At 43.1% G+C, this 22,346-nt stretch overlaps 1 protein-coding gene and 1 long non-coding RNA gene across 6 annotated transcripts in view; one reads left to right on the plus strand and one right to left on the minus strand.

Annotated features, from left to right (window-relative positions):
- NAXD (NAD(P)HX dehydratase) overlaps positions 1-739 on the minus strand; it is a 48,677-nt gene extending 47,938 nt beyond the window's left edge. The window contains exon 1 of one of the 4 annotated variants that reach the window (XM_059839689.1): positions 530-739. In XM_059839689.1, coding sequence (XP_059695672.1) covers positions 530-581 — 52 coding nt within the window. In that variant the 5' untranslated portion in view covers positions 582-739. Of the gene's footprint in view, positions 1-423 lie in introns of all 4 variants that reach the window. The other 3 variants (XM_059839687.1, XM_059839688.1, XM_059839685.1) reach the window with 3 other exon arrangements.
- On the plus strand, positions 19-22,311 carry LOC132323896 (uncharacterized). Of its 2 annotated transcripts, XR_009485452.1 has the most exons (4): positions 19-166; positions 14,497-14,603; positions 20,721-20,927; positions 22,108-22,311. It is a non-coding gene; the product is annotated as an uncharacterized LOC132323896 (long non-coding RNA). The 2 variants fall into 2 exon arrangements; XR_009485451.1 differs by lacking the exon at positions 22,108-22,311 and having other exon boundaries at positions 20,721-21,848.
- Positions 22,312-22,346: the final 35 nt, after the last annotated feature.

Raw genomic sequence — 22,346 nt, forward strand, 5'->3', positions numbered from 1 at the left:
CGACAGCGGTGCCCCTGCAGGCCGCCACAACAGCCGCGCCGCAGCCGGCGCCGCCCGCAGGCCCGCGGGGGCCCGGCAGCCGCTGCCCTTGGCAGACCCTGCGGCGGTGCTGGGGGTCGGGTTTGTGAGCGCTTCCCCCGCCCCCGGCCGTCCCTCCGAGGAGCAGGTGAGAGGCCCGGCCGGCCCCCGCGGCAGGCGGGGGTGGGCTGCATCTCGCCGGGCCCCGCTGCCGCCGCTTTGGTTTTGCTCTCCGGCAGGAGCATTACGAGGCCGCCACCGCCTTTCCCCCGACGGGGCTGCCCGGCCCGGCGACCTTTCCTTCCGTGGGGAGCACGCACTGGCCCGACCGCCCGCGGGCTCCGGTAGCACCCGGCGCCCACCCGGCCCCGCCTCCCGCCCGGGCTAGCGCTCGGAGGTTTGTACCTTCGTCACGCCGCAGCCAGAGGGCCGCGACCAGGGCGGCCAGGGCGACGGCAGCGCCCCGTCCCCACATCCTCGCGGGGACAAGGCAGGGCCGCTCCGCTCTTACCTCGGCACAGCGCGGGGCTCCGCACACCCGCTGCCCAGCGCGCACAGCTCATCGGCGCGGCTTCCGCCTCCGCTCCGCTCCGCGCCGGCGGGGCCGGGCAGGGCTCCGCGGGCGGGCGCGCCCTTCTGGCACCGCTCCGCGCCTCCCCGCGGGCTGCCCGCGCCGCCGCGCAGTGCTGTGTGTTAAGGCCCGGCTCGGCCCGGGAGGGAGAGCTTGGCGAACCTGGCCCAGCTAAAGCCCGGCGCTTTGGGGCTGTCTTCCCTGCCCTTTAATTGGCCGCTCTTATAATCTTTCAGGAATTTACCATTTATTGTTTCACTCTCTTCGTATCCCTCACATCGCCAGGTGTTTCTGAGAAAACTCCTCATTTGCAAGTGTAATTTGCTTCTAAGGTGCTATTTCTTGCTCAGATACATCATTTCCCCCTATACAGAGCAGTTGCCCTATACTCCACTGGTGAGGCCACACCTCAAGTACTGTGTCCAGTTCTGGGCTCCTCAGTCCATAAAGGACACTTGAAGGTGCTGGAGCAAGTCCAGAGAAAGGAAACAAAGCTGGTCTAGAACACTAGTCCTGTGAGGAGCAGGTGAGGAAGCTGGCGTTTAACCTGGAGAAAAGGATGCTCAAAAGACCTTGTCACTTTACAACTACCTGAAAGGAGGCTATAGTCACATGGGGGTCAGCCTCTTCTCCCAGGTAACCAGTGACAGGACAAGAGGACACAGTCTTACACTGGGCTAGGGGAAGTGTAGGTTGTACCTCAGGAAGAATTTCATCACAGAAAGGGTGGTTAGACCTTGGAATGGGCTGCCCAGGAAGGTGGTGCAATCACCATCCCTGGAGGTGGTTAAGGAAAGACCAGATATGCTATGTAGTGCTGTAGCCTAGTTGGCATGTGTGATCCTGTGATTTTATAGCAGCATTCCATTGTTATTTTCTTTAAAACACAACAGAGCTGGTGAAACTACCATCTAATGTTCACCTCAGCTCCTATGGCACCAGCTTAATCTACACAATGAAACTAAATGCACTGTCACCCAGGAGAAACTTAAGATTATATGCATGAAAAATCAGAAACAATTTTTTTAAAGCTCCAAACGGCTGAAATTTCTGCTCTAGACCCCTGGGTATTTCAAGAAATAGTGTTGTTATTAACTCATAAAAACTTGTAGCCTAACTGGCAGTAAAATATCAGTGTTTCAATTAATATTTTGAAGGGGTGAAGACAGACAACATTTTCCTTTACTGCCCTGTGTTATATATAAGCTGTGGTCAAACAGACTTGCTGGTGTTACCTAGTGTTACCTGGACCAAACCCAAGCATGAGATATTTATGTCTTTCAACTTCAGAAGCATTGCTGAAAGCACCCATGCTGTCTGCAAAGTACGAGACAGACAACCTGAACTTTTAGTGACCCAGGTTGATCAGTAACCCATGTTCCGGAGAAGGACCTTGGATACCTGATGACTTCGCTGTCAAATATTAACTTGTTTGTTGAAAAGTTGCTCTTCTATAGGTCCTGGTATCTGGTATGATTTTAAAGCCAATACCAAGTCAGTGAGATTTTCCCTTCATTCAGTCAGCACAAGTAATGCTTTTTACCCTCTGATTATCTGAGTGGCAGTCCAAAAGATAGATTAAACAGACACATCTAGTTTGCACATGAATTTTAACCCAGAAAAACAAAAAAGTTGAACACCGCATTTCATGCACTCATGTTTTGATTCCAGCTGGAAGGATAATGAATGTGTAGATTCCCATAATGCCAGCACTGATTTAATGTCTGGAAGAGAGGGGGGAAAGAATAATGCAGATGTTTTTTTCACCCCATCAGGTGTCCCTACCAAAGGCATATCCTGTGCCCAACAAAGGACAGAGAAAGACATAATTGTAGTGGTTTTGCTGAATTCTCTGGTTTCCTTTGTAGCGGAGGTGGAAGGGAATTCTTCTGATGCAGCAGGCCCCTCAGAAGTTGTTTGTGGAGGACCCAATTCTCAATTTGTGTGTGGAAGAAAACCTAAGGGTGTCTGTGGGCTTCTCCTATGCCACAGTTCTTCACCTTGTTATGCGCAGCTTTGTTGTCCACAACAACTTTGTGTAACCACTGGAGTGTAAAACCTTTGAGCAAAACATGGTGCCCCTCGTCCGACATTCTCCTGCCCTGTATCTCACTCAAGGTACCTTCTTCTGGTATAGTACTGGCTGCCATCTCCATACCTTGTACAGTGTAAATCCATAACTTCTGGTGCCATCTCTGAGTGCAGCAACAGCAATACTACATAACCAGCAGATGAGGTAGGGAAAAAGGGCCTTTAACAGAGCAACAGAAGGTAGGAGGTATATGAGGCAAAAGTTCACACTCCCACCAAAGAGGAAGAGAAAAAGCAGCTGCAAGAGGCACTTAGTTCTTCATCTGTATACTGTGCTTGTCCAGTTTTTTTTTAATTGAGCTTTCTTTTCTGACAGTCCTGTCACTGTCTGTGCTTGTCCCTCTTCCATGAAAGGAGGAATGACCCTGCAGAGTTCCATTTCCTTCTTTGTCAAAATCATTCTGGCTTCATTACCTGTTGCTGGCCCCTACCACTTCCTCAGAGTCTTTTCCCTCCTTCCCTAGCTCTTGATCTCAACCTTGAGTTCCAGCATTTTAACCCTTCCCTAGCTGCACTGTCAAGGCAGCATATCTTCCTCATTAGTGGATTAACTCTGTACCTCCCCTGCTACACAGAAAAAGAGGCATCAGTAGCCAGCCTGAGAATGTCCTACCACTGTCAAGGTAGACAAGAACTTGTAGGATTGACTTTGTAGTAGATGGCAGTAGTCTCTGACAGCTGGTGCTTGCTAGGAACAAATGATATGGGATGGACTGTAAGGCGCATGTCCCTAGGTGGAGACCCCAAAATAGTGACCATTCAGGACCATCATTTCTTCTGCAGGTTCCTGATGAATCCGTGTTGGCTCTTTGCTTCTGATGACTTTGCACCCACTCAGCACTTCAGTCCTTTCCACCCATTTGGTAACTGTTGAGCAACCCTGCCTATCAAAGCCATTCCATGGTGAATGTGGATAGCAGGTGTCAATAGCAGAGTTTGCAACATCATTTGATTGCATTCTCTCCACTCAAATAATTGACAGCCTGTACTGGAATCACCATTTAATATCATAAATATTACAAACATATCCCTGTCAACATATGCATGTTAATAATTGCAATAGGAGGTTTAAGCATACATGTGGAGAAAGGTAATGGAAGAACTCAGAAGTAATAAGTAGCTCTAATTGAAACAGCCCTTAAAATACCACCAAGGACTTCTTTGTTGTTGAAATGTGAATCTGGAAACACCTTTCATTGTGAAAAAAAAAAAAGGAAGTTTTAATTTCATTTGAATGATTACCTAGCTAAATTGCAGCTGTTAGAATTGATAGTGTAATGGAGAAGGCAAAAATGGTATAGGTGTTCTGACAGTAAAAGAGACAATCCTGTTATTAGTAGTGGTATTTACTGTTTTTAAATTGAGTGGAATGAGCATGTTTTACACCACTAATGTGTTTATCTTAGTACAGGACAAAATGTGGCTATACGGTGTAAATTTTAGTTTACTAGTTTGATGTCTCTTTAGGCCACAAAGAAACTAGGAATACCTGAAGCTATAGTAATTAATCCTGTCAGTTCAATTTGTGTATTTTTATATTCAAGAGAAAGGATACTAGCAAGCGATTGACAACAAGCTGTTACAAGAACACATCAACATGGCTTTGGTTTCCTGATAAAGTTTACTAAACAGCAATGTTGTATGGGCTGAAGAAGGAAAATAATGTTTCTTTCCATAATGTATATGGAAAGAAACATACCTACACTTGATAAAATACTGTGTTAAAAGCTTGCCCATACAGCTTCTGTGATTCTTCTTATTTTTATCAGGTCACTACAGATGCTGTCTAGACATACTCAGTCTAATAATGTTTGTGAAGCCCTGTGCTTCACTAGGTAATTTTTGTTTTACCCAAAGTGAACACTCTTTCTGCTGAGTGTTAATGGTGAGAAAAATAAACATGAGGGAAACAATACAGAGGCTGTTTCTGGTTTCTCCTCTCCTTAGAGCAGGCAATAAGAATGATCTTTGTAGTGCAGTAGAAGTGAAGAAGGCTTTTTGGACTCACCCAAATCCTTCAAACAAGTTCCTGATATCTAGTGCAAACAATTATGTTTGCAACTCTTAAGCAACAACCAAAATGTTAAAACAAATGACCTCTTTCCCAATAGGGAATAATGAGACTCTCTGAAAGTTGATACTGGGAAGTTATACAGTTTTTAAAAAAACTGCTTTATCTTGTTCTTTGGTGGCAGAAGGTAACATTTGCCAAATCCATTAATTTACCCAATTTAGAAGACTGCTATTATTATGAAATATACCATTTATATAAGTTTTTTATTGTTCAGTAATGTCATTTAGACATTATTTAGACGTTGTGTTGTAGCTGATCCTGAAGGCTTTACCTGAGCATTGTTTTACCCATTGTACGTATACAAATGTCAGCCCCTTGCTCAAAACAGTTTTATGTGCATTTAAGAGAGACATGAATACTCAGAATGATGGACAGATTTGTAAAAAATAAATTGGTTTTACCTTAAGTGATACAGCTCAGTTCAGTCTTGGAAAATTGAAGTGGATATTGAACGTGACTGCTGGAGGAAGGCTACACGCTGTATTCACAAAGGGATTTGAACACTGAAAGGTTCCTCTTTCAGGTACCTTGCTTCCCTGGGTTTTTTTCCCCCTGTAATGTGTTGCTAGTTATCTCATAGATCCAGCATATGAACTTTAGCAGTTGTGTCCCCAGGTTTCTCTGAAGACTCTGTAGTTTCTTCCCCTGCAGCCCCTAAGCCTTGCACTTCTAGTCAGGCTCAGGCTGCTGTAATGCCACGGGTGATTTCTGCCTCCAGTTGCTTCTGGAGCTGTGCATAATCTTTATGCCCACAGGAAAAAAACTGTAGTTCTCTTTCCTCCTTGTGAGAGCTGTTCCTATTACATATTCCTGAGCTCTCATATATAGAAAATATATTCTAGTCATTAATATGCCTGCACTTCAATTTACAGGTGTTAGAATTAAACACAGGTACCCTGGTTTTGGTTACAGCATCTTCTACTTCAAAGTCGGCACATATGCATGTACATTATTACTTCCTGTGATTGCCATAGCTGTGTAAGTGTATGGGCAGCAACAATTCATTTTCTCCATGCCAAGGCCAGTTCTGCAAGTTCTATTGGGATAATTAATCCCATTGTGGGAGGAGAAGGTAATGTAAAAATAAAAGCTTAAATAGAGTAAGAGGGTGGATATAACTATGTTGTTATAAAGATGACACATTCAAATGTTGATTTTCCTTGCTGTATGGGAATAGCTATCCCAGTATAAAGCACCTTTATACAAATAGAGCTATAGACTTGACATGTCAGAAGTTGAGACAGCAGGGAAATTGCATTGCTTTAGTTCTATTTTTATTTTATCACAATAATTAAAATAGGACTTTCTTTTTTTTTTTTTTTTGTGACCAGCCCCAAATAACATAGGGCAATAAAAAATTACTTCATTTGGCAAATGGTTTTCTACAAAGAAGCTTATCCTTCTGTGTGCAGTAAACTTTTCAATCCTCCCCACTTCCATTTTCTGTCCTTCATTGCTCTTAACACCCTTCCATATCAATGAATCCAGTTCCCCTACTAGCACATTTTCATGAAGAGTAGTTGATGAAGGAGCAGTAAAGATCAGAAGGGGGAGGATTTTGTGTGAGGGTGTGGAAAGCAGGGCCTTGATGGGTGGCTCTCCAGGACTGAGTCTGCCAAATGTCTTGTGTCAGGAAGGAGGATGGGTGGCCAGAGAGGAAGGGATGCAGGTAGCCCTTCTGCCCTGAGCTCCTGCTGTCACCTCCAGGTTCACACTAAGAGTTCAGACAGCCCATGCCAGGGTCACCGCTCTGTACCAACCCACCCCTCCTGCTTTCTCCCACTGTCTTCCAGTGTCTTCCATCAAACCCAAGTCTTGCTGACATATTAAATTAAGACTAAACTATACAGTTAGGGGGAAGTCTCACTGCCCTGAAGACATCCTACTCGTGCTCCCTAGCTCGAGGCCTTTCTCTCCATGCCTGTCTGCTCTCGGCCCCTACCCTTGACAGCCCTACTGTGGCTCAGCACTCGGTGTAAGCTGGCCCCAGCCTTCCCATGCCATGCACTGAGGCTGTCCACAGTGACCTTCTGCTCCCATTCTCCCTGTGCAAGAAGAAGCAGCTCCTGCTGCTGGCAGTCAGGCAGACACAGCCTGCACTTCCTCAAAATGCACCCAGGCAGGATCCTGTTGGATGGAAGGAGGTGTCTGTGATGAAACTTGGACACCTTAGCAAGGAATAACCATGCCAAGCCCTGGTACTGTGGTGGTGGAAACTGTGTCAGAATGATAATGATAACAGAATGATAATGAGTGTCTTTCGTGGCCAAACCTCAGCAGGGCATGCAGAGCTCCAGTGAGGGTGCAATATGATTGTGCATTATCTTCAGCCTGCAGTGTTGGCTGATCTCCCATCACACTAACCCACCCCTTCAGCACCATGCAGAGAGAGGGGGTACCCCCTCTTCAGCTACCTCCACTCTGCAATTGATTCCAGGACATTGCTCTTACCTTGTCCATTCTTTAATTACAACTCAGCCCCTCAGGCTAGCACCCCTAACATTGCATCCCTACTCTCCCCATTATTTTCTCTTGAATACCTCCTTGTCCCACTGTAGAGCCCACTTTGATGCCTGCTCTGTGTTTTCTTTTGTGAAGTGGATGCCAGCACTATGCTGAATGTGAGGGAAAGGCACCACAGCTGGACACTGAGCCTCCCACACTTTGACCAGATTGCTGAGCATTCCCGAACAATACTGCACATGTCACAGCTGAGCAGTTTCTGCAACTGATAACAGCACAGCACCAAATCTGTAAGATGCCTTCATCCAGTTGTCAGCTGGTGAGTTATGTGCTGTAAAAAAGTTTTTTAAGACACTGCCTTCTGAGTTGCCATGAAGGCTTTCTCCCATTATATGGAAATGAGATTATTGCTGAACTCATTTGATCCATTCATAGGGAGTAATAAAATATATATTTTGCTCAATAAAAACTCCATCTGCTCTCTGAGATATATTGGCATGGCAAACATCCACCTTCCGTTGTTGCTGTCACTTGCAGTCCCCATCCAGCCACTTACCAGTTCAACTGTCACAAGAAGCAGAAAGATTCCCCTTGCATAGACAAAAAGTCACCTCCCTGAGGCTTCTAGTAACTTGTCCTGCCTCTATTCTGGCAACTGGAGTGGCACACTTTAAGGCTGTAACAGCCTAAAAAGGATTCATCAGCCTCCCCCTTCTGCTCAGGCATTCAGAACTGTCTCTGTACAAGGAAACTGTGTAATGGGGAGGAAAAGCATTTGGAATTGAAAATTAATCACTCTTGTTTTTTTCCTGTAAGAACTCTTTTGTAATGCTTTAGAGCAGACAGGAGTTAGCTGGTTAGGAAAATCAGCAAACTGAATGCCTTCTCATTGGCAGCTGTGCAGACACAGTCTTAATCCACCCCATGTTTATCAGGTTCAAAAGCACTTTTATTAAATTACCAGAGAAAAAGAAGTGCTGCAGGTTAGAGCTTAACTATCCTACTGATACCTGTAGGTCAAGGCTGAGACCTCAGGTCTTTCCTTTCATAGAGGGGGACTGACTTCCCTCCCTCTTGGTCTAAGTTTATTGAACCTTCTGGCCTGTTACAGTTCATTGTGATTACAAAGTGACTCAGTTACTTTTCAAAAGTGTCACATTATTTCAAGACAAAAATATTACTGAGTATTATCAAGACCTGTTTGTCAGGTTTAACTGATGCTTGGGTTTTTAGTTTTTATGTTCTGCGTTTCTGAATTTTTCCTGCTCAGACATGCCCTGCCAGCGTGCTCTTCTCAGACATGCCCTGCCAGCGTGCTCTTCTCCCTCCCTGCTTTTTACCCTGTTGAGCCAAAATCCATTATCACGGTGCTTGAGGGCATTAAGCTTCCCAGTCTTGTTCAGTTGTAAGATTATTCTTAACTACTCTTTTAGGATCTCAGAAGGACACCTATTGATCCATTAACCTGTGAACACTTAATGTGTGGGGGGTCTGGAGATAAAATTTTTGCTTTTTCTGGGCTTTCAAAGTCTCATGTCTTTTTGTAAAAGAGACTCTCAGACCATTCAGTGTGAGTAAAAAGGCTCAGAACTGGAGGTCAGAGTGACAGACAACAAAGTTGACCTAATTGTGGAGGTGTGTGAGGACTATTTCAGAGTAGTGGGAAAAAATGGGAATAAAGGAGGTCAAAGAGTTCCAGAAGATGCTTCTGACTGAGTATTTTTGCCAGGTCCTGAGCTGTAATGGGAAATATGGAGTGTAATTCAGCTCCAGATTGCAGACATCTAAATTTAGGTATTAAATATAGGTGACTGCCTGTGAGCCACATATCTCAAGTTCCATTTCAAGCAATGGAGATCACATCCTTAGAGTTACTGGGGCCTGGAGAGCTACTGAGTTCATCCTAAATTAGACACCTACCAGGCCAGTCTGTCAAAGACCCAGTCATGCTGCTGCTAAGATACTTCTTAAACTTTGACAAATCTATTTTGTACATCCCAAGATGCCCAGGGTTCCCCAAAGGCAGAATAATCACACACATCTCTCTGGTAACTGTGTTGGCAGGGGGAAACTATGATTGTGTTTGCCCAGCCAGAAACACACCAGATGGTTGGAACAACTGAGTGTAATGCATCCTTTGGGGCAAACCTCCTTGAATTTCCCAAAACCTGCCTGTATACTTGCTCATTATACATGATAGACTTAAGAAGGATGTAAACATGGCATCAAGTGCTCCTGGGCAGACAAAGAATTAGTTCACAGCCTCTCTGCCAGGCCTTCTTACTATCATGGCCATAGTCTCATCTGTGGGGCTATGGACAGGAGCTGTAGGGCTCTTTGATAAGAGTGGCTGGATATCTCTGCAGTAAGCACTCTCAACTGCTAAGACATGGCAGGATGACCCTGGCACTGTATACATGTGGATTATATATGGAATATATAGGGAAGGTTAAAACAAAATGTTAGAGCTCCAGTGCTAACATCTATAGCTCACTTGTTTGCAAGAGAAAGGGCATGTTCATCAAGTATTTCTCTTTTAGCTTACCCTCTACTCAAAAGGGTAAAAAAAAAAAAGAAAAAGCCCAAACACACCCATATGACATAATGACATAATGACATGATCAGAGCTTATTTTTATCTCTTTGTTTGTAGACTACGCTTACAAGGTTACAAATCTTTTTGGTATATTGCACAAGAATTACAAGAATTGAGCTACTAATGTATTTTCACCATAGAAAATGAGTACTGAACATTTCTGGGAATACAATATGTTCACACTGTTCAACATAAAATATGTGAACACACAAATACTTAACAGAATATATTAAGAATAGTTACCATCAGTTAATACAGGAGGATATATAAGTAATTGACTTGTGCTTCATGAGAAGATTCGTGGTCCCTCACTGCTCATTGCACATTCCCTTCACAAGGTATTTGTGGTACACATCTGCCTTGAAAACATCACCAGCTTTGTCTGTGCCACTGTTTTTACACGGTCTTGCCCTTTCTTGATGTTGTTAGGTTTCTGTTTGCAACTAAATGCTGCTACTTCCATCTGCTGTGGGGAAAAATGTGCTTCTGAAAGACTCTCACTGTCCCTTGGCAGTGTGCCACAGAAACATTTCTCCACAAGAACAGTAGCAGTCAGTGCTGGATTTTAGGGACTGAGGGATCATCTTGAATACTTTACAGCGTACCTTTTTATAAATTATTATTAGGTTCCTGCAGAATTTTCTGGGCCTGGACTTCTGAGCCTCTTACACTTTCAAGGTGAGCAAAGTGACTGATGTACAGCTGACTGTTCATGCAAACAAAGCAGCCTGACAAGCTGCAGTGCTGTGAATCTGCTTACTTTTCTTACTTTCAAGAGATCTTGAAAGAGAAGTGTTTCATCTTTTGTAACCCATACTTCTCACTGTACTACTCAACAAAATATTTCTTCTCTCCAATACCCTTTGTAATCATTATTGACAGCACAATTCTTCTAATTGTTCATCAGATTTATAACCTGAGACAGCACTTGAGTGGGTACAAACAAGCAGACAGGAAAATAGAATCGGGAAGTCATTAATGGTCAGCATGGGGAGGACAGTACTTCCAGCACACCTGCAGCATCAGAGTTTCAAGATTTTTGCTGGAAAACTTTGAAAAGCACAACACATTCACCCCATAAGTGCTTGTGGCATCCTTTACTCATAATGTGATGGCTGAAGGAGGAAGTGCCAAAGGGATGCACTGAGAAATGTAACACATGGCCAGTTATTGGCTGGAATCATCATCTTTATGGAGAGTGAGAGATAACAACACAGTGCAAACATGCTAAGGAAGTTCTTGAAAATGAAGACAAGGATGTATTTGATGAGCAAGAAAAAAGAGCAGAGAATAAATGTGTGGAGTTCAGAGACAGACTGATGGAAAAGACCTGAAAGAAACAAACAGAAGGCAGGAGCTGTTACATGATGTGGTAAGATTTAACTCAGCAAGTCCCTAAGCTGCTGGCTATAGAAGAAACAAAGGAACCTTCTCTGTTTCTAGGTTTTTGCTCATCTCTAGCTCTCCACAGGTGATTTTAAGGAGTGCAAGGTAAGGTTAATACAAAGGAGAAGTTAGGAATGGTTAGGAATTTGCACTGCCAAATATTATGGAAATTTTGCACAGAAAAGTAATGGTCTCTACATTATTTTCTCTAAATTTCTCTACATTTTCTCACCTAATGACCAGCAGTATAGTAGGTGTTCAGACACCATGTTTTTGTTACCAGGACAAATAGGAGAATAAAGAATGTGTATAGGATGTGGAACTCAGCACCAGAAACTTATCTGTATTAGTCACAAAAGTCTTAGTCTTAGTTAGCTTGCTAGAGAAAAACTGTGACATCTGACAGTTGAATCCAAATAAAACATACCATCTGACACTGGTATCCAGATAAACCCAATTCATGCACAGTCCACATCAGATTATTTGTATGATACAGAAATCTCTTAAATGTGCTGAATTTTCCCTCCAACCCCTCAGCACCTTTTGTGCTACAACATGTTACCCCCAGAGCTTCTCTGCTATCAGACCTAGTCCCCATCTCTTAGCATTTTTTCCCCTTAATATAAAATGAAAGAAGTTTTGAAGCAAAAATTTAAATGCTGAAATTCTCCTCACCTAACTCTTGTTATTTAAAATTTAGCCTAATAATCTAAAACTCAATCTACTGATTCAGTTCAGGGTGAATAAATTGAGAATGGTTAATTTGATTTCTTAAAAATAAATATCTACTTACATTTGCAAAGATACTGTAAGCTCTTTAATGTAAAACTTCAATTGTTTTTCTTGACCTTGATATCAAAACCATGGTTCAGGACATTAGAGAGAAAATCCTGTATTAATAGTCATTGATTGCCCACAGGAGGGGAACGGGCAGAGGACATCACTGCCCACTCCTTTCTCAGTTATCTAGGCCTTCCTTGGGTGGAAAAGATGTCCAGGAAAGGAAAAGCAGCACAAACATCGGGCTTTTCCACCCAAGTCAGGGTGGAGTCAGAGTGAATTTCTACTGACATAGTAAATGTTGTTTGATCTATGACATATATTATACCAAAAAATATCTCTCCCTCTCTCTCTTTGTTATGTAAGAGTGGTGACATTTTTTGAGCTGTCAGACACAGTCTGAAAATCTGAAACTTCATTACAAAACAGGTCACAAAACCCAGGATAGGGAAGACTGTATTCAGAGATCTTTAGCAGCCATCTCTCTTTCTTGTATTTTTATGCAAATATTTTGAAATTTTAAGATGTTGTTTTCATATATTTTTCCTGTGTTTATTGCTGGAGAATATTAATATATTATTATTGAGCTGTTTAGGTGTCCATGGCCACACTTCTCATGATTCTTCTCATTTTTAGTGTTCATTAATACTTTTGTTTGAGGAAAAAAAAAAGAAGCATAGATAATAATTTGTATACATAGCAAGCTTCAGAAAAGCTGTTTGTGTTTCTGAGCTCTCAGATTTAATTCTGTCTGTCCCTTTAATGTCAACTGAACACTTAATACTGATGAGAAGACAGCTGGCTGCTCAGACATGGGTGTACAACATCTGTTGGCTGCTGTATGAGCACGAGACTTGGAACAGCTTTCACTCACTGTGCACCTGACTTTTTTGAAAATGATCCAGTTTTTGTGTTTGTGAACTGATTTGATGCCTTTATTCATCACAGAGCGTCTCCTCATCCCTTCTTTATCCAGCCTTGACTGTGTGCCACACCATCTGAAAATCAAAGATTGAATTGGAAGGATGACACTTGTTTTTCTAGCTTTTGCACAGTTCATCCAATATTTTCTTTCTTTAAAACAAAAGTAAATGAGTTTTGGAGTGTCTGCTAGTCTGTGTGACTCTTTGTCTCCCTTGCTTCAGGTGGCAGAAGTAAGGAAATGAAATCCCCAAATGCTCACGAGCTTAGAGCTATGAGCAAGGGGATGCTAAAGTATCCACATAGGGATGGAGAGTCTCTGGTTCTGCAGCACCTGAACTGTGGTCTCATTTCTTTGATGAAGAAACAGGTAAAGCTTGTGACTAGGAAGAGTGCCTGAGAGATTAGTTAAATCAGCAGTGTTGGAATCCATTGCATTAAAAAAAAATTTAAAGAGCTTCTGGGTCCCTGAATATAGCTGGGTAATCCTCCAGCAAGGAGAAATCTTTTTGGGGCTGTAAGCTGCACTCAGGATACTTCCCATGCTGCTGGCAGCTTCCAGCACAGTATCAAAAGGTGTGTTGCAAATACTGAATATATACATATGCAGATGATGGCTTTCTAACTCTGAAAATGCTTTCTTTCCAGCACACAACACATGCATGTCATTCCATGCCACTGTGAATGTGTCCATACAGTTCGCTAAAATCATCCTTTATGTTAAAGGAGTAAATGGGGAGATGGGAACTTTATTTACCATCAACACAAAGTAAGAGGGGATGCATGTCATTGCTTCTTTCCACTTCACCTAAGGCACTTTCTCAGGGCAGGACCTGCACAAACACACACACCTGTATAATCTCCATACACACCTGTGTAATCTCGAGTGCAAACTGATTTTCAGGGTGGGGTGGGGAGGTGTTGATATACTCAGTCTTAAGCACAGGGCTTGCAGACCCAGAGCTGGGAAGTTCTCCTGGGACACACATTCCCAAGCAGCTGGGTGTAGATATTGTCAGCAGCATGACATCCAAAATTCCTGTAACTGTGTTTGCTGCCACATCACTCGAGTGTGTTGGTCACTGTTACTGGCTGCAGATGGTGCTTCATGAATGCTTCCACACATGTACTGGGTTGAAGTTATCTCGCTTGAGTGAGGGTGAGGGGAGCTAGGGATAGGTACTAGGTGTTATCCAGGGTCCAGCATAGCCAGGACTTTGGGTTTTGCCCAGAACCTGTAGGTATCATTCCTACAGAAATAATCCTTTTTGTCTACTTTGTCAAGATATGAGAGGATTTAGGCTGTAAGCATTTTAATAGGTGCCTGCTCCTTCCCTTTGACAGGGGGAACAAGATTTCTTCCTTTAGCTGGTCTGCTGCAGTCCATAGGTGAGGATAGCCAGCCCACTTCATCTACTTTTTAGCTACAATAACTCTGAACTGGAACACCTAAAGCATGTGCTTGATTATGCTGGTGCTCTTCTGGGTGTGTGTGGATGGATTTGAAATTTTTTTTTTTGTGCCTGTTGTGACTTTGTTAGGTCCCTTTACACAAATCTGAGGAAATATGGGCACACTAATTTCCATTTTTTCATAGTAGACAGAATCAGATGTGAGCTTATGCCAGTGGTTGTGACAAGGCTAGAGTCTGCATGTGAAGATATCCAAATCCTCTTGACGTGCGTTCTCTATGAAGTCTGAAAGGTAAGGGTAGAACCCATTTGCTTTAATTTAGGTGTTTGAAAGTGTTGTATTTAGCCTTAGATTACATTATAGGCTCTTTTCATAAGCAATGAACAGGGAAATGTACCATCAAAGCTGCTATGTGTCATCCTAAAATGAATGCCTGTGAGAAGTCAGGCAAGTACAAGAGACAATTCCTCTGTTTCCTTCCATTACACTTGAAGAGAGCATGAGTTACTAGCTCTGGCTGCTGTGGATTGGTGGCAGTATTTCAGTGCTTATGGAACCTGGCCATAGAATCCCTCTTCACAGATGACAGAAGTAGAACACAACTATGATGGCTCTCTCACAACTACTACTAAGAATAAGAGCCAGTAGGACTTGGGATGACAGACATTTACAGTGGCCATCTGGACTGGATGGCTCTCCTCCAGAAGTGATGAGGAGTGGAACAGCTGACTTGCTATTAAATAGCTACAAGTGTTCATCTCACATTTATTATGCCACACTGAGATTTAGCCCTAACCCTGACTCTAACCCTAGGAGTACCAGTTAAGTTATAGAAATTTTATTTTTCCATTATCCTGAAGAACAGAAATACTGCTAGCACTGAACTCAAGCTAGAGGAATTCCAAAGAAATACCAACCAAGTACCAGCCAGAATAGTAATCAACAAACTCATTGAGAATGACAAAATACTAAGGGGCTAAAACTGAGAGCAACTTTCATGAAGAGAAATTCTGACTAGTTTTTTGTCCTTTTTTTTTTTTTTTTAATAGTAGCAAATTAATAAAGGCAGAAAGAAAAGGAGGCAGATAATTTACTGGCTGAACTTTCACATAACAAGCACTAAAAGAAACTTGAAAACCACATGATTGCAGGAGCTGTTCTGTATTAATCAAAATTGCAAGAGAAAGGACTCAAAGGGTAATAAAATCAGTTTGAAATTAGGTTAAATTTGAATTGTTCAACTGACCACTCCATGTAAAATTTGCTTGTGTGCTGTCATCAGAGTTAAAAAAAGAATTAGCCAATTATTATAAGAAGTTGTATAATTAATTAGGAAACTGTTACGGATCTAAAAAATTATTCAGAGTCTAGCACTTACTTTCATCAAACTTCATTTTATTAATCTGTGCTGTAAAACCTTCCTACAATATTACTTTATGCAAGAATCTCATGGAGTGAAGAAGGATTCCATTTCTTTATACAAATCCCGGGAATACATCCGTTTGCTAGGTTTCAGGTTCTGCATTTTTTGGTGTCCATGGAGTAGGATGGGAGTGCAGCTGGTTGCAGCTGCTCATGCTCTATACCTCTGGACATGTTAGAGCCTGGCTGTGAGCCATGAGCGTGCCATCACGAGTATGTTTTCTTGAACATTTGGCCAGAGGCGTGCAAAATAGAAACCCTAATTCCCGAACAGTTGCACTGACCAGGTGTCCTCGGAGGTTGGCTGGGGACACAGACGCTTCTTTTTACACTTTCTAGGAAGCATCCGGATGCTATTGAGTGAGCTAGGAAAGAGAATCTGATCTTCATGCCTTGGAAAGCTGAGGTAGTGTGGAAGAAATGCTTTGGGTTTTTCAGAACACATTCCTGAAATGGTTTGGTGAAGAAGAAGCGTGTTTGACCAGGGAAACGGGCAATGGCAGTACCACGTTTGTGGAGGAGTGGGGTGAATGGAAGAACTCCTGCCCTGTGGAAATTACCCAAGATTGTTCTTTGATGCCTTTTGTGCTTTGTGGCACCACAAAGTTGTCACACAATGGGAGCCACAGGGTCTGTCACTGGTAAAGTTACCACAACCTGTGGAGCTAGTTTTATTTATCTGCCCTTTCCTTCCCAACTGGCTACTAGAACTGAGTGGAGAAGGTCTCAGGGGGAACCAGCTTCTGACAGAAGCATTTCCTTGTCTACAAGGATGAGAAAAATGGGTGTAACTCAGTCTGATACTCATTGGAGTCCTGCTGAAGACAGTTTTGATCTTACCTGTTCTTTTTGCACACTCCTGTCCTTCAGCCCTTGGAAACACAGAGGCTTTCTGGACTAGAAGCTTTTGTGTAGCTGAGGGAGCAGTGGCTAACTAAGTGATCTGCTCCAGAACCACAGTCAACATCACTGACACATCCATTAAAGCCTGAAAAGCACATGCAAGAAAAATTTGTGAAATATCATACGGTCATTAGCCTGTATACAGTGCCTCTTAGATTGTCAAATAAACTGCTGAAGATTAGAGCTTTGTTATTCTCTTGATTGTAGGCATAAACCAAGGGATGGAATAGTGAGGAAATATGAATAAACTCACTCCTGAACTTTTGGCCAGGATGGCATATTACCAGCAAACTATTGAAGACTTTGCAACATCCCCCTTTTTTTTTAAAATACCTTCATGTGTGGTGAGGGTCTGTAGCGATGCAGAGTCCCCAGGCAGGTGCAAAGTAGAGCTGCTTTATTGCAAAAACCAGGCCTTTTTGAACAGTTAGCTGGTTATCAGTGACATAGTTTTAAATCATAACAAGTATAATTCAACCAACCACCATACACCATGATGTGAACACATAATGGTTATATAACTTGTGTTTCTACCCCTAATTCAGCTGAGTCTCTTTCCCACAGTCCTCTTCTACTTAGCCAAAGTAGCAGGCCTGAGCCATGATTTTACAAGGCCTTCCCTTTGTAAGGTTTTACCTACATGCAACACCTTCAGGTTAAAATGCCAATGGAATTAATCAAAATTAGGAGTGTTCAGCAGAGCAGGAAAGATTTCAGAGTGCTGCTGCTGCAAAAATTAATAGAGACATTCTGGAACCCCGGCTCCATCGCATGAATGAGTCTGTAACCTCAACTATCAAAAGTTCATTATATATGTAGCTTTGGGGGATTTAACAAACCGTTTCAAAGATTGGAGATTATAAGAAAAATGAAAAATAAATATGTTCATTACAGTATCATTACTTCATTTTGCCTTCAGAAACTGGCACGTACAGTTTGGCTGAACAGACATGGAACAATTTATTTTGATCAGTATGAAATACAATGCATTTTACCCTGCTCCTCTTACTCTTTCCATGGCTCAGGTTGCACAGAGTTTGATTAATGAGCATGCTTTACACGGGGCAATTTTCACTTTTATATCCCCTCTCATAGCTATATAAAAAGGCAGCATCTACCCTGGCTAAGAGCTCTCTTGTGTTAGAGAAAACACACACATATGCATTTTTTCTTTCCTTGAATTTTTGTTCTATGGTTTTGAAGGAAATAACTTTCAAGCTCACAATTTTTGTTCTTTAGTGAACATAGTATTGGGCTAGGAAGAGAGCAAACCTAAAAATGAGTAATCAGACAAAGTCTTCAAGATAATACCACCCTGACAGCTACAGGCTTGGTCTTATGGGATGCACTTTAATATAGTCTCTACAACTAGTAATTGAAGACAACAAATATTTTTTGGCCCTACCAAGACCATTTGATGTACTAATCTAGTTTTAGGTATCCAAGTAAAACCTGTTGCTCCCAATGTTCTATATTTTTGCAACTGGAGTGTGTGCATTTAATTGGTAAATAAAATGAAACCAATGGATTATTTTTATGGTAATATTTGCACCAATGATAAAAGACAGCCTGCCTCCAAGTTGAAAAAATTCAATCATGCCTTTTCAGTATGGACAAAAGTAGATTATTTTTCCCCCAAAAAAAACCTCATGCAAAATTTAATTTCTTTGGCGTTGTTTTTGTTCTCATATAGATATATGCCTACAGGCTTCAAAGTGCTCCATGTAAAAGTTATTTAACCTCAGAAGACTTGTCTAATAATCTCCACTGGTGTACCAGAGCTATTGCATTGGAACTATTTGGGTTATATCAACATTTACAATACTGCAGGTGTTGTTAGACACTGACTCCTTGAAAGTACAGCAACTTTTCAGCTTTTCACTTCATTGCTTTTTTTCTAATGGATTGCAGCACTACACTGTGCCTGACTAAGAATCTGCTTTCTCTGTCATTTTCTGATTTTGACTGTGATCTGTATTTCAAGGCAGCAGAAGTAAAAGCAGCTTTTCTTTTCAGCCATCCCACTGACATAAGGGCATCACTTACAAATTGAAAAAACGGCTGTTCACCTCTTGCAAAAGTTTTTCTGACTGGTTGTGTCAGTGCTGCTCCTGTGCCCTGGCAGAAGCTTCTCCACAGAGCTCTGTAGCAGCCATGGAGAGCTTTTTACTCACTATGAGCAATTACTGAAATACAATGAAGAATCCATGTATTAACAATAGGCTTATTTAAAAATGGAGGAGAAAACTCAAGATCACCTAAAACTCTCAATTTGCATCAAAGGAAATCCTCAACTCGTTTTTGACCCCCTGCTGCTGCTTCTTTATAGCAACCTTTGCAATTCAAGGCATCTACCCAGACTTGGGTTAAGACAGTAGGATATATTTAGACCACAACTAAATTAGAGGGGTTTGTATGTTTTCTTACCATAGGAGTAGCTGTATTTTTTCATGCTACCAGAGTGCTTAATCCAGTCAGAAGGTAGTTTTTGAGATATATGAGGAAACAATGAATAGACATTTTGTTATTACAAATATACTGACATTGTTCAGAGATAGAAATCATGATTTGGGAAGCAGGGGATATAGAGGTGAAAAATGCTGTTTGACGGCTGACAAAGTAATTGGAAGCTGACATGACAGCCTTCACTCCTGGCAGCCTAATCTAGTACAGCCACTCGTTCCCACAGGCTGTGCACTGAATGTAGGGGAGAATTCTTCTTATCAAAGCCATAGAAACACCATCAGGTGTTTCCACTCCTGCAAGGTGAAGGCCACTGTGATTCTTGTGGCCTAGGCATTATTCATAAATCAGGACACTGCTCTGGAGCCTCCAGGGTTTTCATTCTGCCCTGGCTGCTGCGCACAGCTCAGGCACCAGAAAAGGGCTTTGGCACACCTTGGAGATGAACTTCCTCCACACAAAAGGGCTCTTTGTTGGCATTAGGTGTGCAGAGCTGGGCTCTGCAGCAGCCATGCTGCTCTCCTGGGGTTTACCAGTGCCAGGGGAAAAGGACAGACTGGAGAAGGACTGACAGAGGTCTGTGCTCATTTTCCAGACAGTCCCAGGATGGGCAGTGCTGCAGCCTGCACACAGAGCCCCTGCACCAAGGCTGTCACCTGCTGCTGGTGAGAAACAGCAGAGTTTATACATGTGTGTAAGCACAGGAGGGAAAAACAGACACAGCAGCACTCACAGCACACACAGCACCGGTAATAACACACAACCTGAAAATTATCCAGCAGGAAGCAACAGGACTCAAACAGGTTTTGTTCAAAATAGGCTTGAGCAAGGTATATGCATGCATAGGAGGGAGCAGAGAGCTATGCTAAGCCAGCACGACTGTAAGAGTGGAAGCAGGCAATATAACATGTGCTTTAAAGGAGGTTATTTGTTTTCATGTCTTTAAGGAATGCTGTCAGTCTCTATGCTCATCAGACACACACAGCAAATAAGTTTTTCCAGAAAGTGAGTATGATCTTAACAGCACCTGACTGCACAGGTGAACATTTTCTGAATACAATGACATTTCCATTGCCTTTTTATACAAAGCATCATAGGGAAGAGTACCCCATGACAAAGTATTTACTGTAAGAGTAGGACAGAAAAAAGTGACTAAAGGAGGAAACCCCTCTTATTTCAGCACTGTAAACATGGAGCTGGCTGTTTGAAAGCTCAGATCTTGCACTCGGCTCCATTTCCAGAGTGTGAAGAGGGTCTCACAGGGGTTGGTGAATCCCCAGGCAGCAGCAGCCACTGGGCTGCCATGACAACCACAGGGCTATGGCCACGGGCTCTGGAGCTAGCACACACTGCATGGCTGATGGCTTTGGGACTAATTCCTTACCATCAGCTGACTTTTGCCCTCTACCAATGCTTCTTCCAGTTCAAAAAACATGGGAAGTAATTTCTACCAGGCAGCTTGTTTGTATTGCTGACTTAATGGTACTTTTCTGATTAGTGAAACCAGATTATTTTACAAAAGAATGCATCAATTGACCTTTTTATGAATGGACTAAAAAAAATATACCATCTTTTATCTCTTTAATTTCAGTGGTGGCCTCTAAACAATTTCTTTTCTAGGCCCAGGACATTCTTGATTACTCCAGCAGTGACAGAGTACATGAACAGCAATATCCCAAGAATGTCAACATCTCAGTGCAATATGACTGCAATACAAATTATTTTGGACTCATGCTGTGACTCTTTAGGGGAAGAGACTCTCCGTCTCCACCACAGTACCTTCACAGAGCTCATCAGCAGAGCTTTTCCAGAGGGTGGACAACCTAGGTAATCTCTGCTGTTTGAATCATTCATCTTTGTCAAGTATTTCTTGCTATGATAAGCTTCCAGTTTAATTTGTGGGTAGAATAATTCATATTCAGAGCAGTGGTAGCAGAACTGTATCCAAGCTGGGAAAATGCTGGTCCTTACTTGCCACAATACCATACAGTTTCAAGATGCTGCTGTTTGCTTAATTAGAGAAAGGGGAATGAAAAGCTCTGTAGCTCTCCACTGGCACACCAGGGGTGTGAGCAGCCCCTGCTCACCCAGTCCACATCTCAGCATTGATGAGACCAGCACTGGACTGCAGCAGGGCCCCAGCAGCCAGTGCCACCTCTCCCCTTGTGTGAAACCCTCTGAGCAGCTGCAGCAGTGGCAGCCCTGGACACAGACTCTGGGCAGCTCTAGGTCTCCCTCTCCAGGAGCAAGGCTGATGAAAAGGCAACTGCTGAAGCTGATCATCGGGTCCTTCATTTGCTAGCTTCTTCAGAATGTAAGATTGTGAATCCAACCACTGAAAAAAATCTTTCTTATTGCACTCACATGACTGTAATGTGTTTGAACTTCCAGGTTAAGCAGTTAAGAGAGCAAAGCATAGTGAGGAAATACTTAAGAGACGATCTCCTGGGCCTTCAGAGCAAAGGGACTTCTCCTGACTCTTTGCAGTAATTAATTTATTAACTGCCAGGAAAGAGAAATAATAATAACAAGCACGTGTCAGTATTTCTCAGAACTTGTTCCTTCCCCAAGAAGTGGGTCTGGCACTTCTGCAAAGGCACCCAGAGGCTCAGCAGGTGCATGAGGGGCTGGCAGCCTCCACGCAGCAACGGGAGCTCTGCCGAAGGTACTGCTACCTGTAGCATTGCACCAGTTTACTTAAATTTAATGGGGTGGCAACTTACAACACTATAAACAAGTTTTCCAATATATACGGTTTCTATGGCCACTTGATTTCCATGGGAAGTGTATGCTTTGACCCCTGAGCAATGTCCCCCTTCGTCCTGGGGTCGTGGCACTCACATTTCCCTTAGCTGCATGACTTTAGCAGCCACCCAGTTTTCAGAAGGACCAGGCCCTGGCCATCAGCAGCTGGGCTGGGCTGGGTCACTGCTCCTCAATCACTGACTCCTGTTAGCTCACGGGCCCGAGCACACAGACTCTCAGGCACAGCAGAAATCTCTTGCAGGACAGCAAGACGACTGTGCCGCATCCCCCAGTAAGATTCCACGCGAGCCTGAACTGCCCAGAAGCCGCTTCGCGTTTGGGGCCTGGTACAGTGCTAAGAAACGATGCCGTGAGGAGGAAGGCCAGAGACGCGTGGGCAGTCGGGCTGCCTCCCGCCGTACTTCTGGCAATCATTTGGGTTTGCAGGTTGGAAGGAGCGGAGCCCCGGGCGGGCCGGGCGGGCCGAGGGGCCGGGGCCCG

This window comes from Haemorhous mexicanus, chromosome 2 (assembly GCF_027477595.1).
Source record: "Haemorhous mexicanus isolate bHaeMex1 chromosome 2, bHaeMex1.pri, whole genome shotgun sequence".
In the NCBI taxonomy this organism is placed as follows: Eukaryota; Metazoa; Chordata; class Aves; order Passeriformes; family Fringillidae; genus Haemorhous; species Haemorhous mexicanus.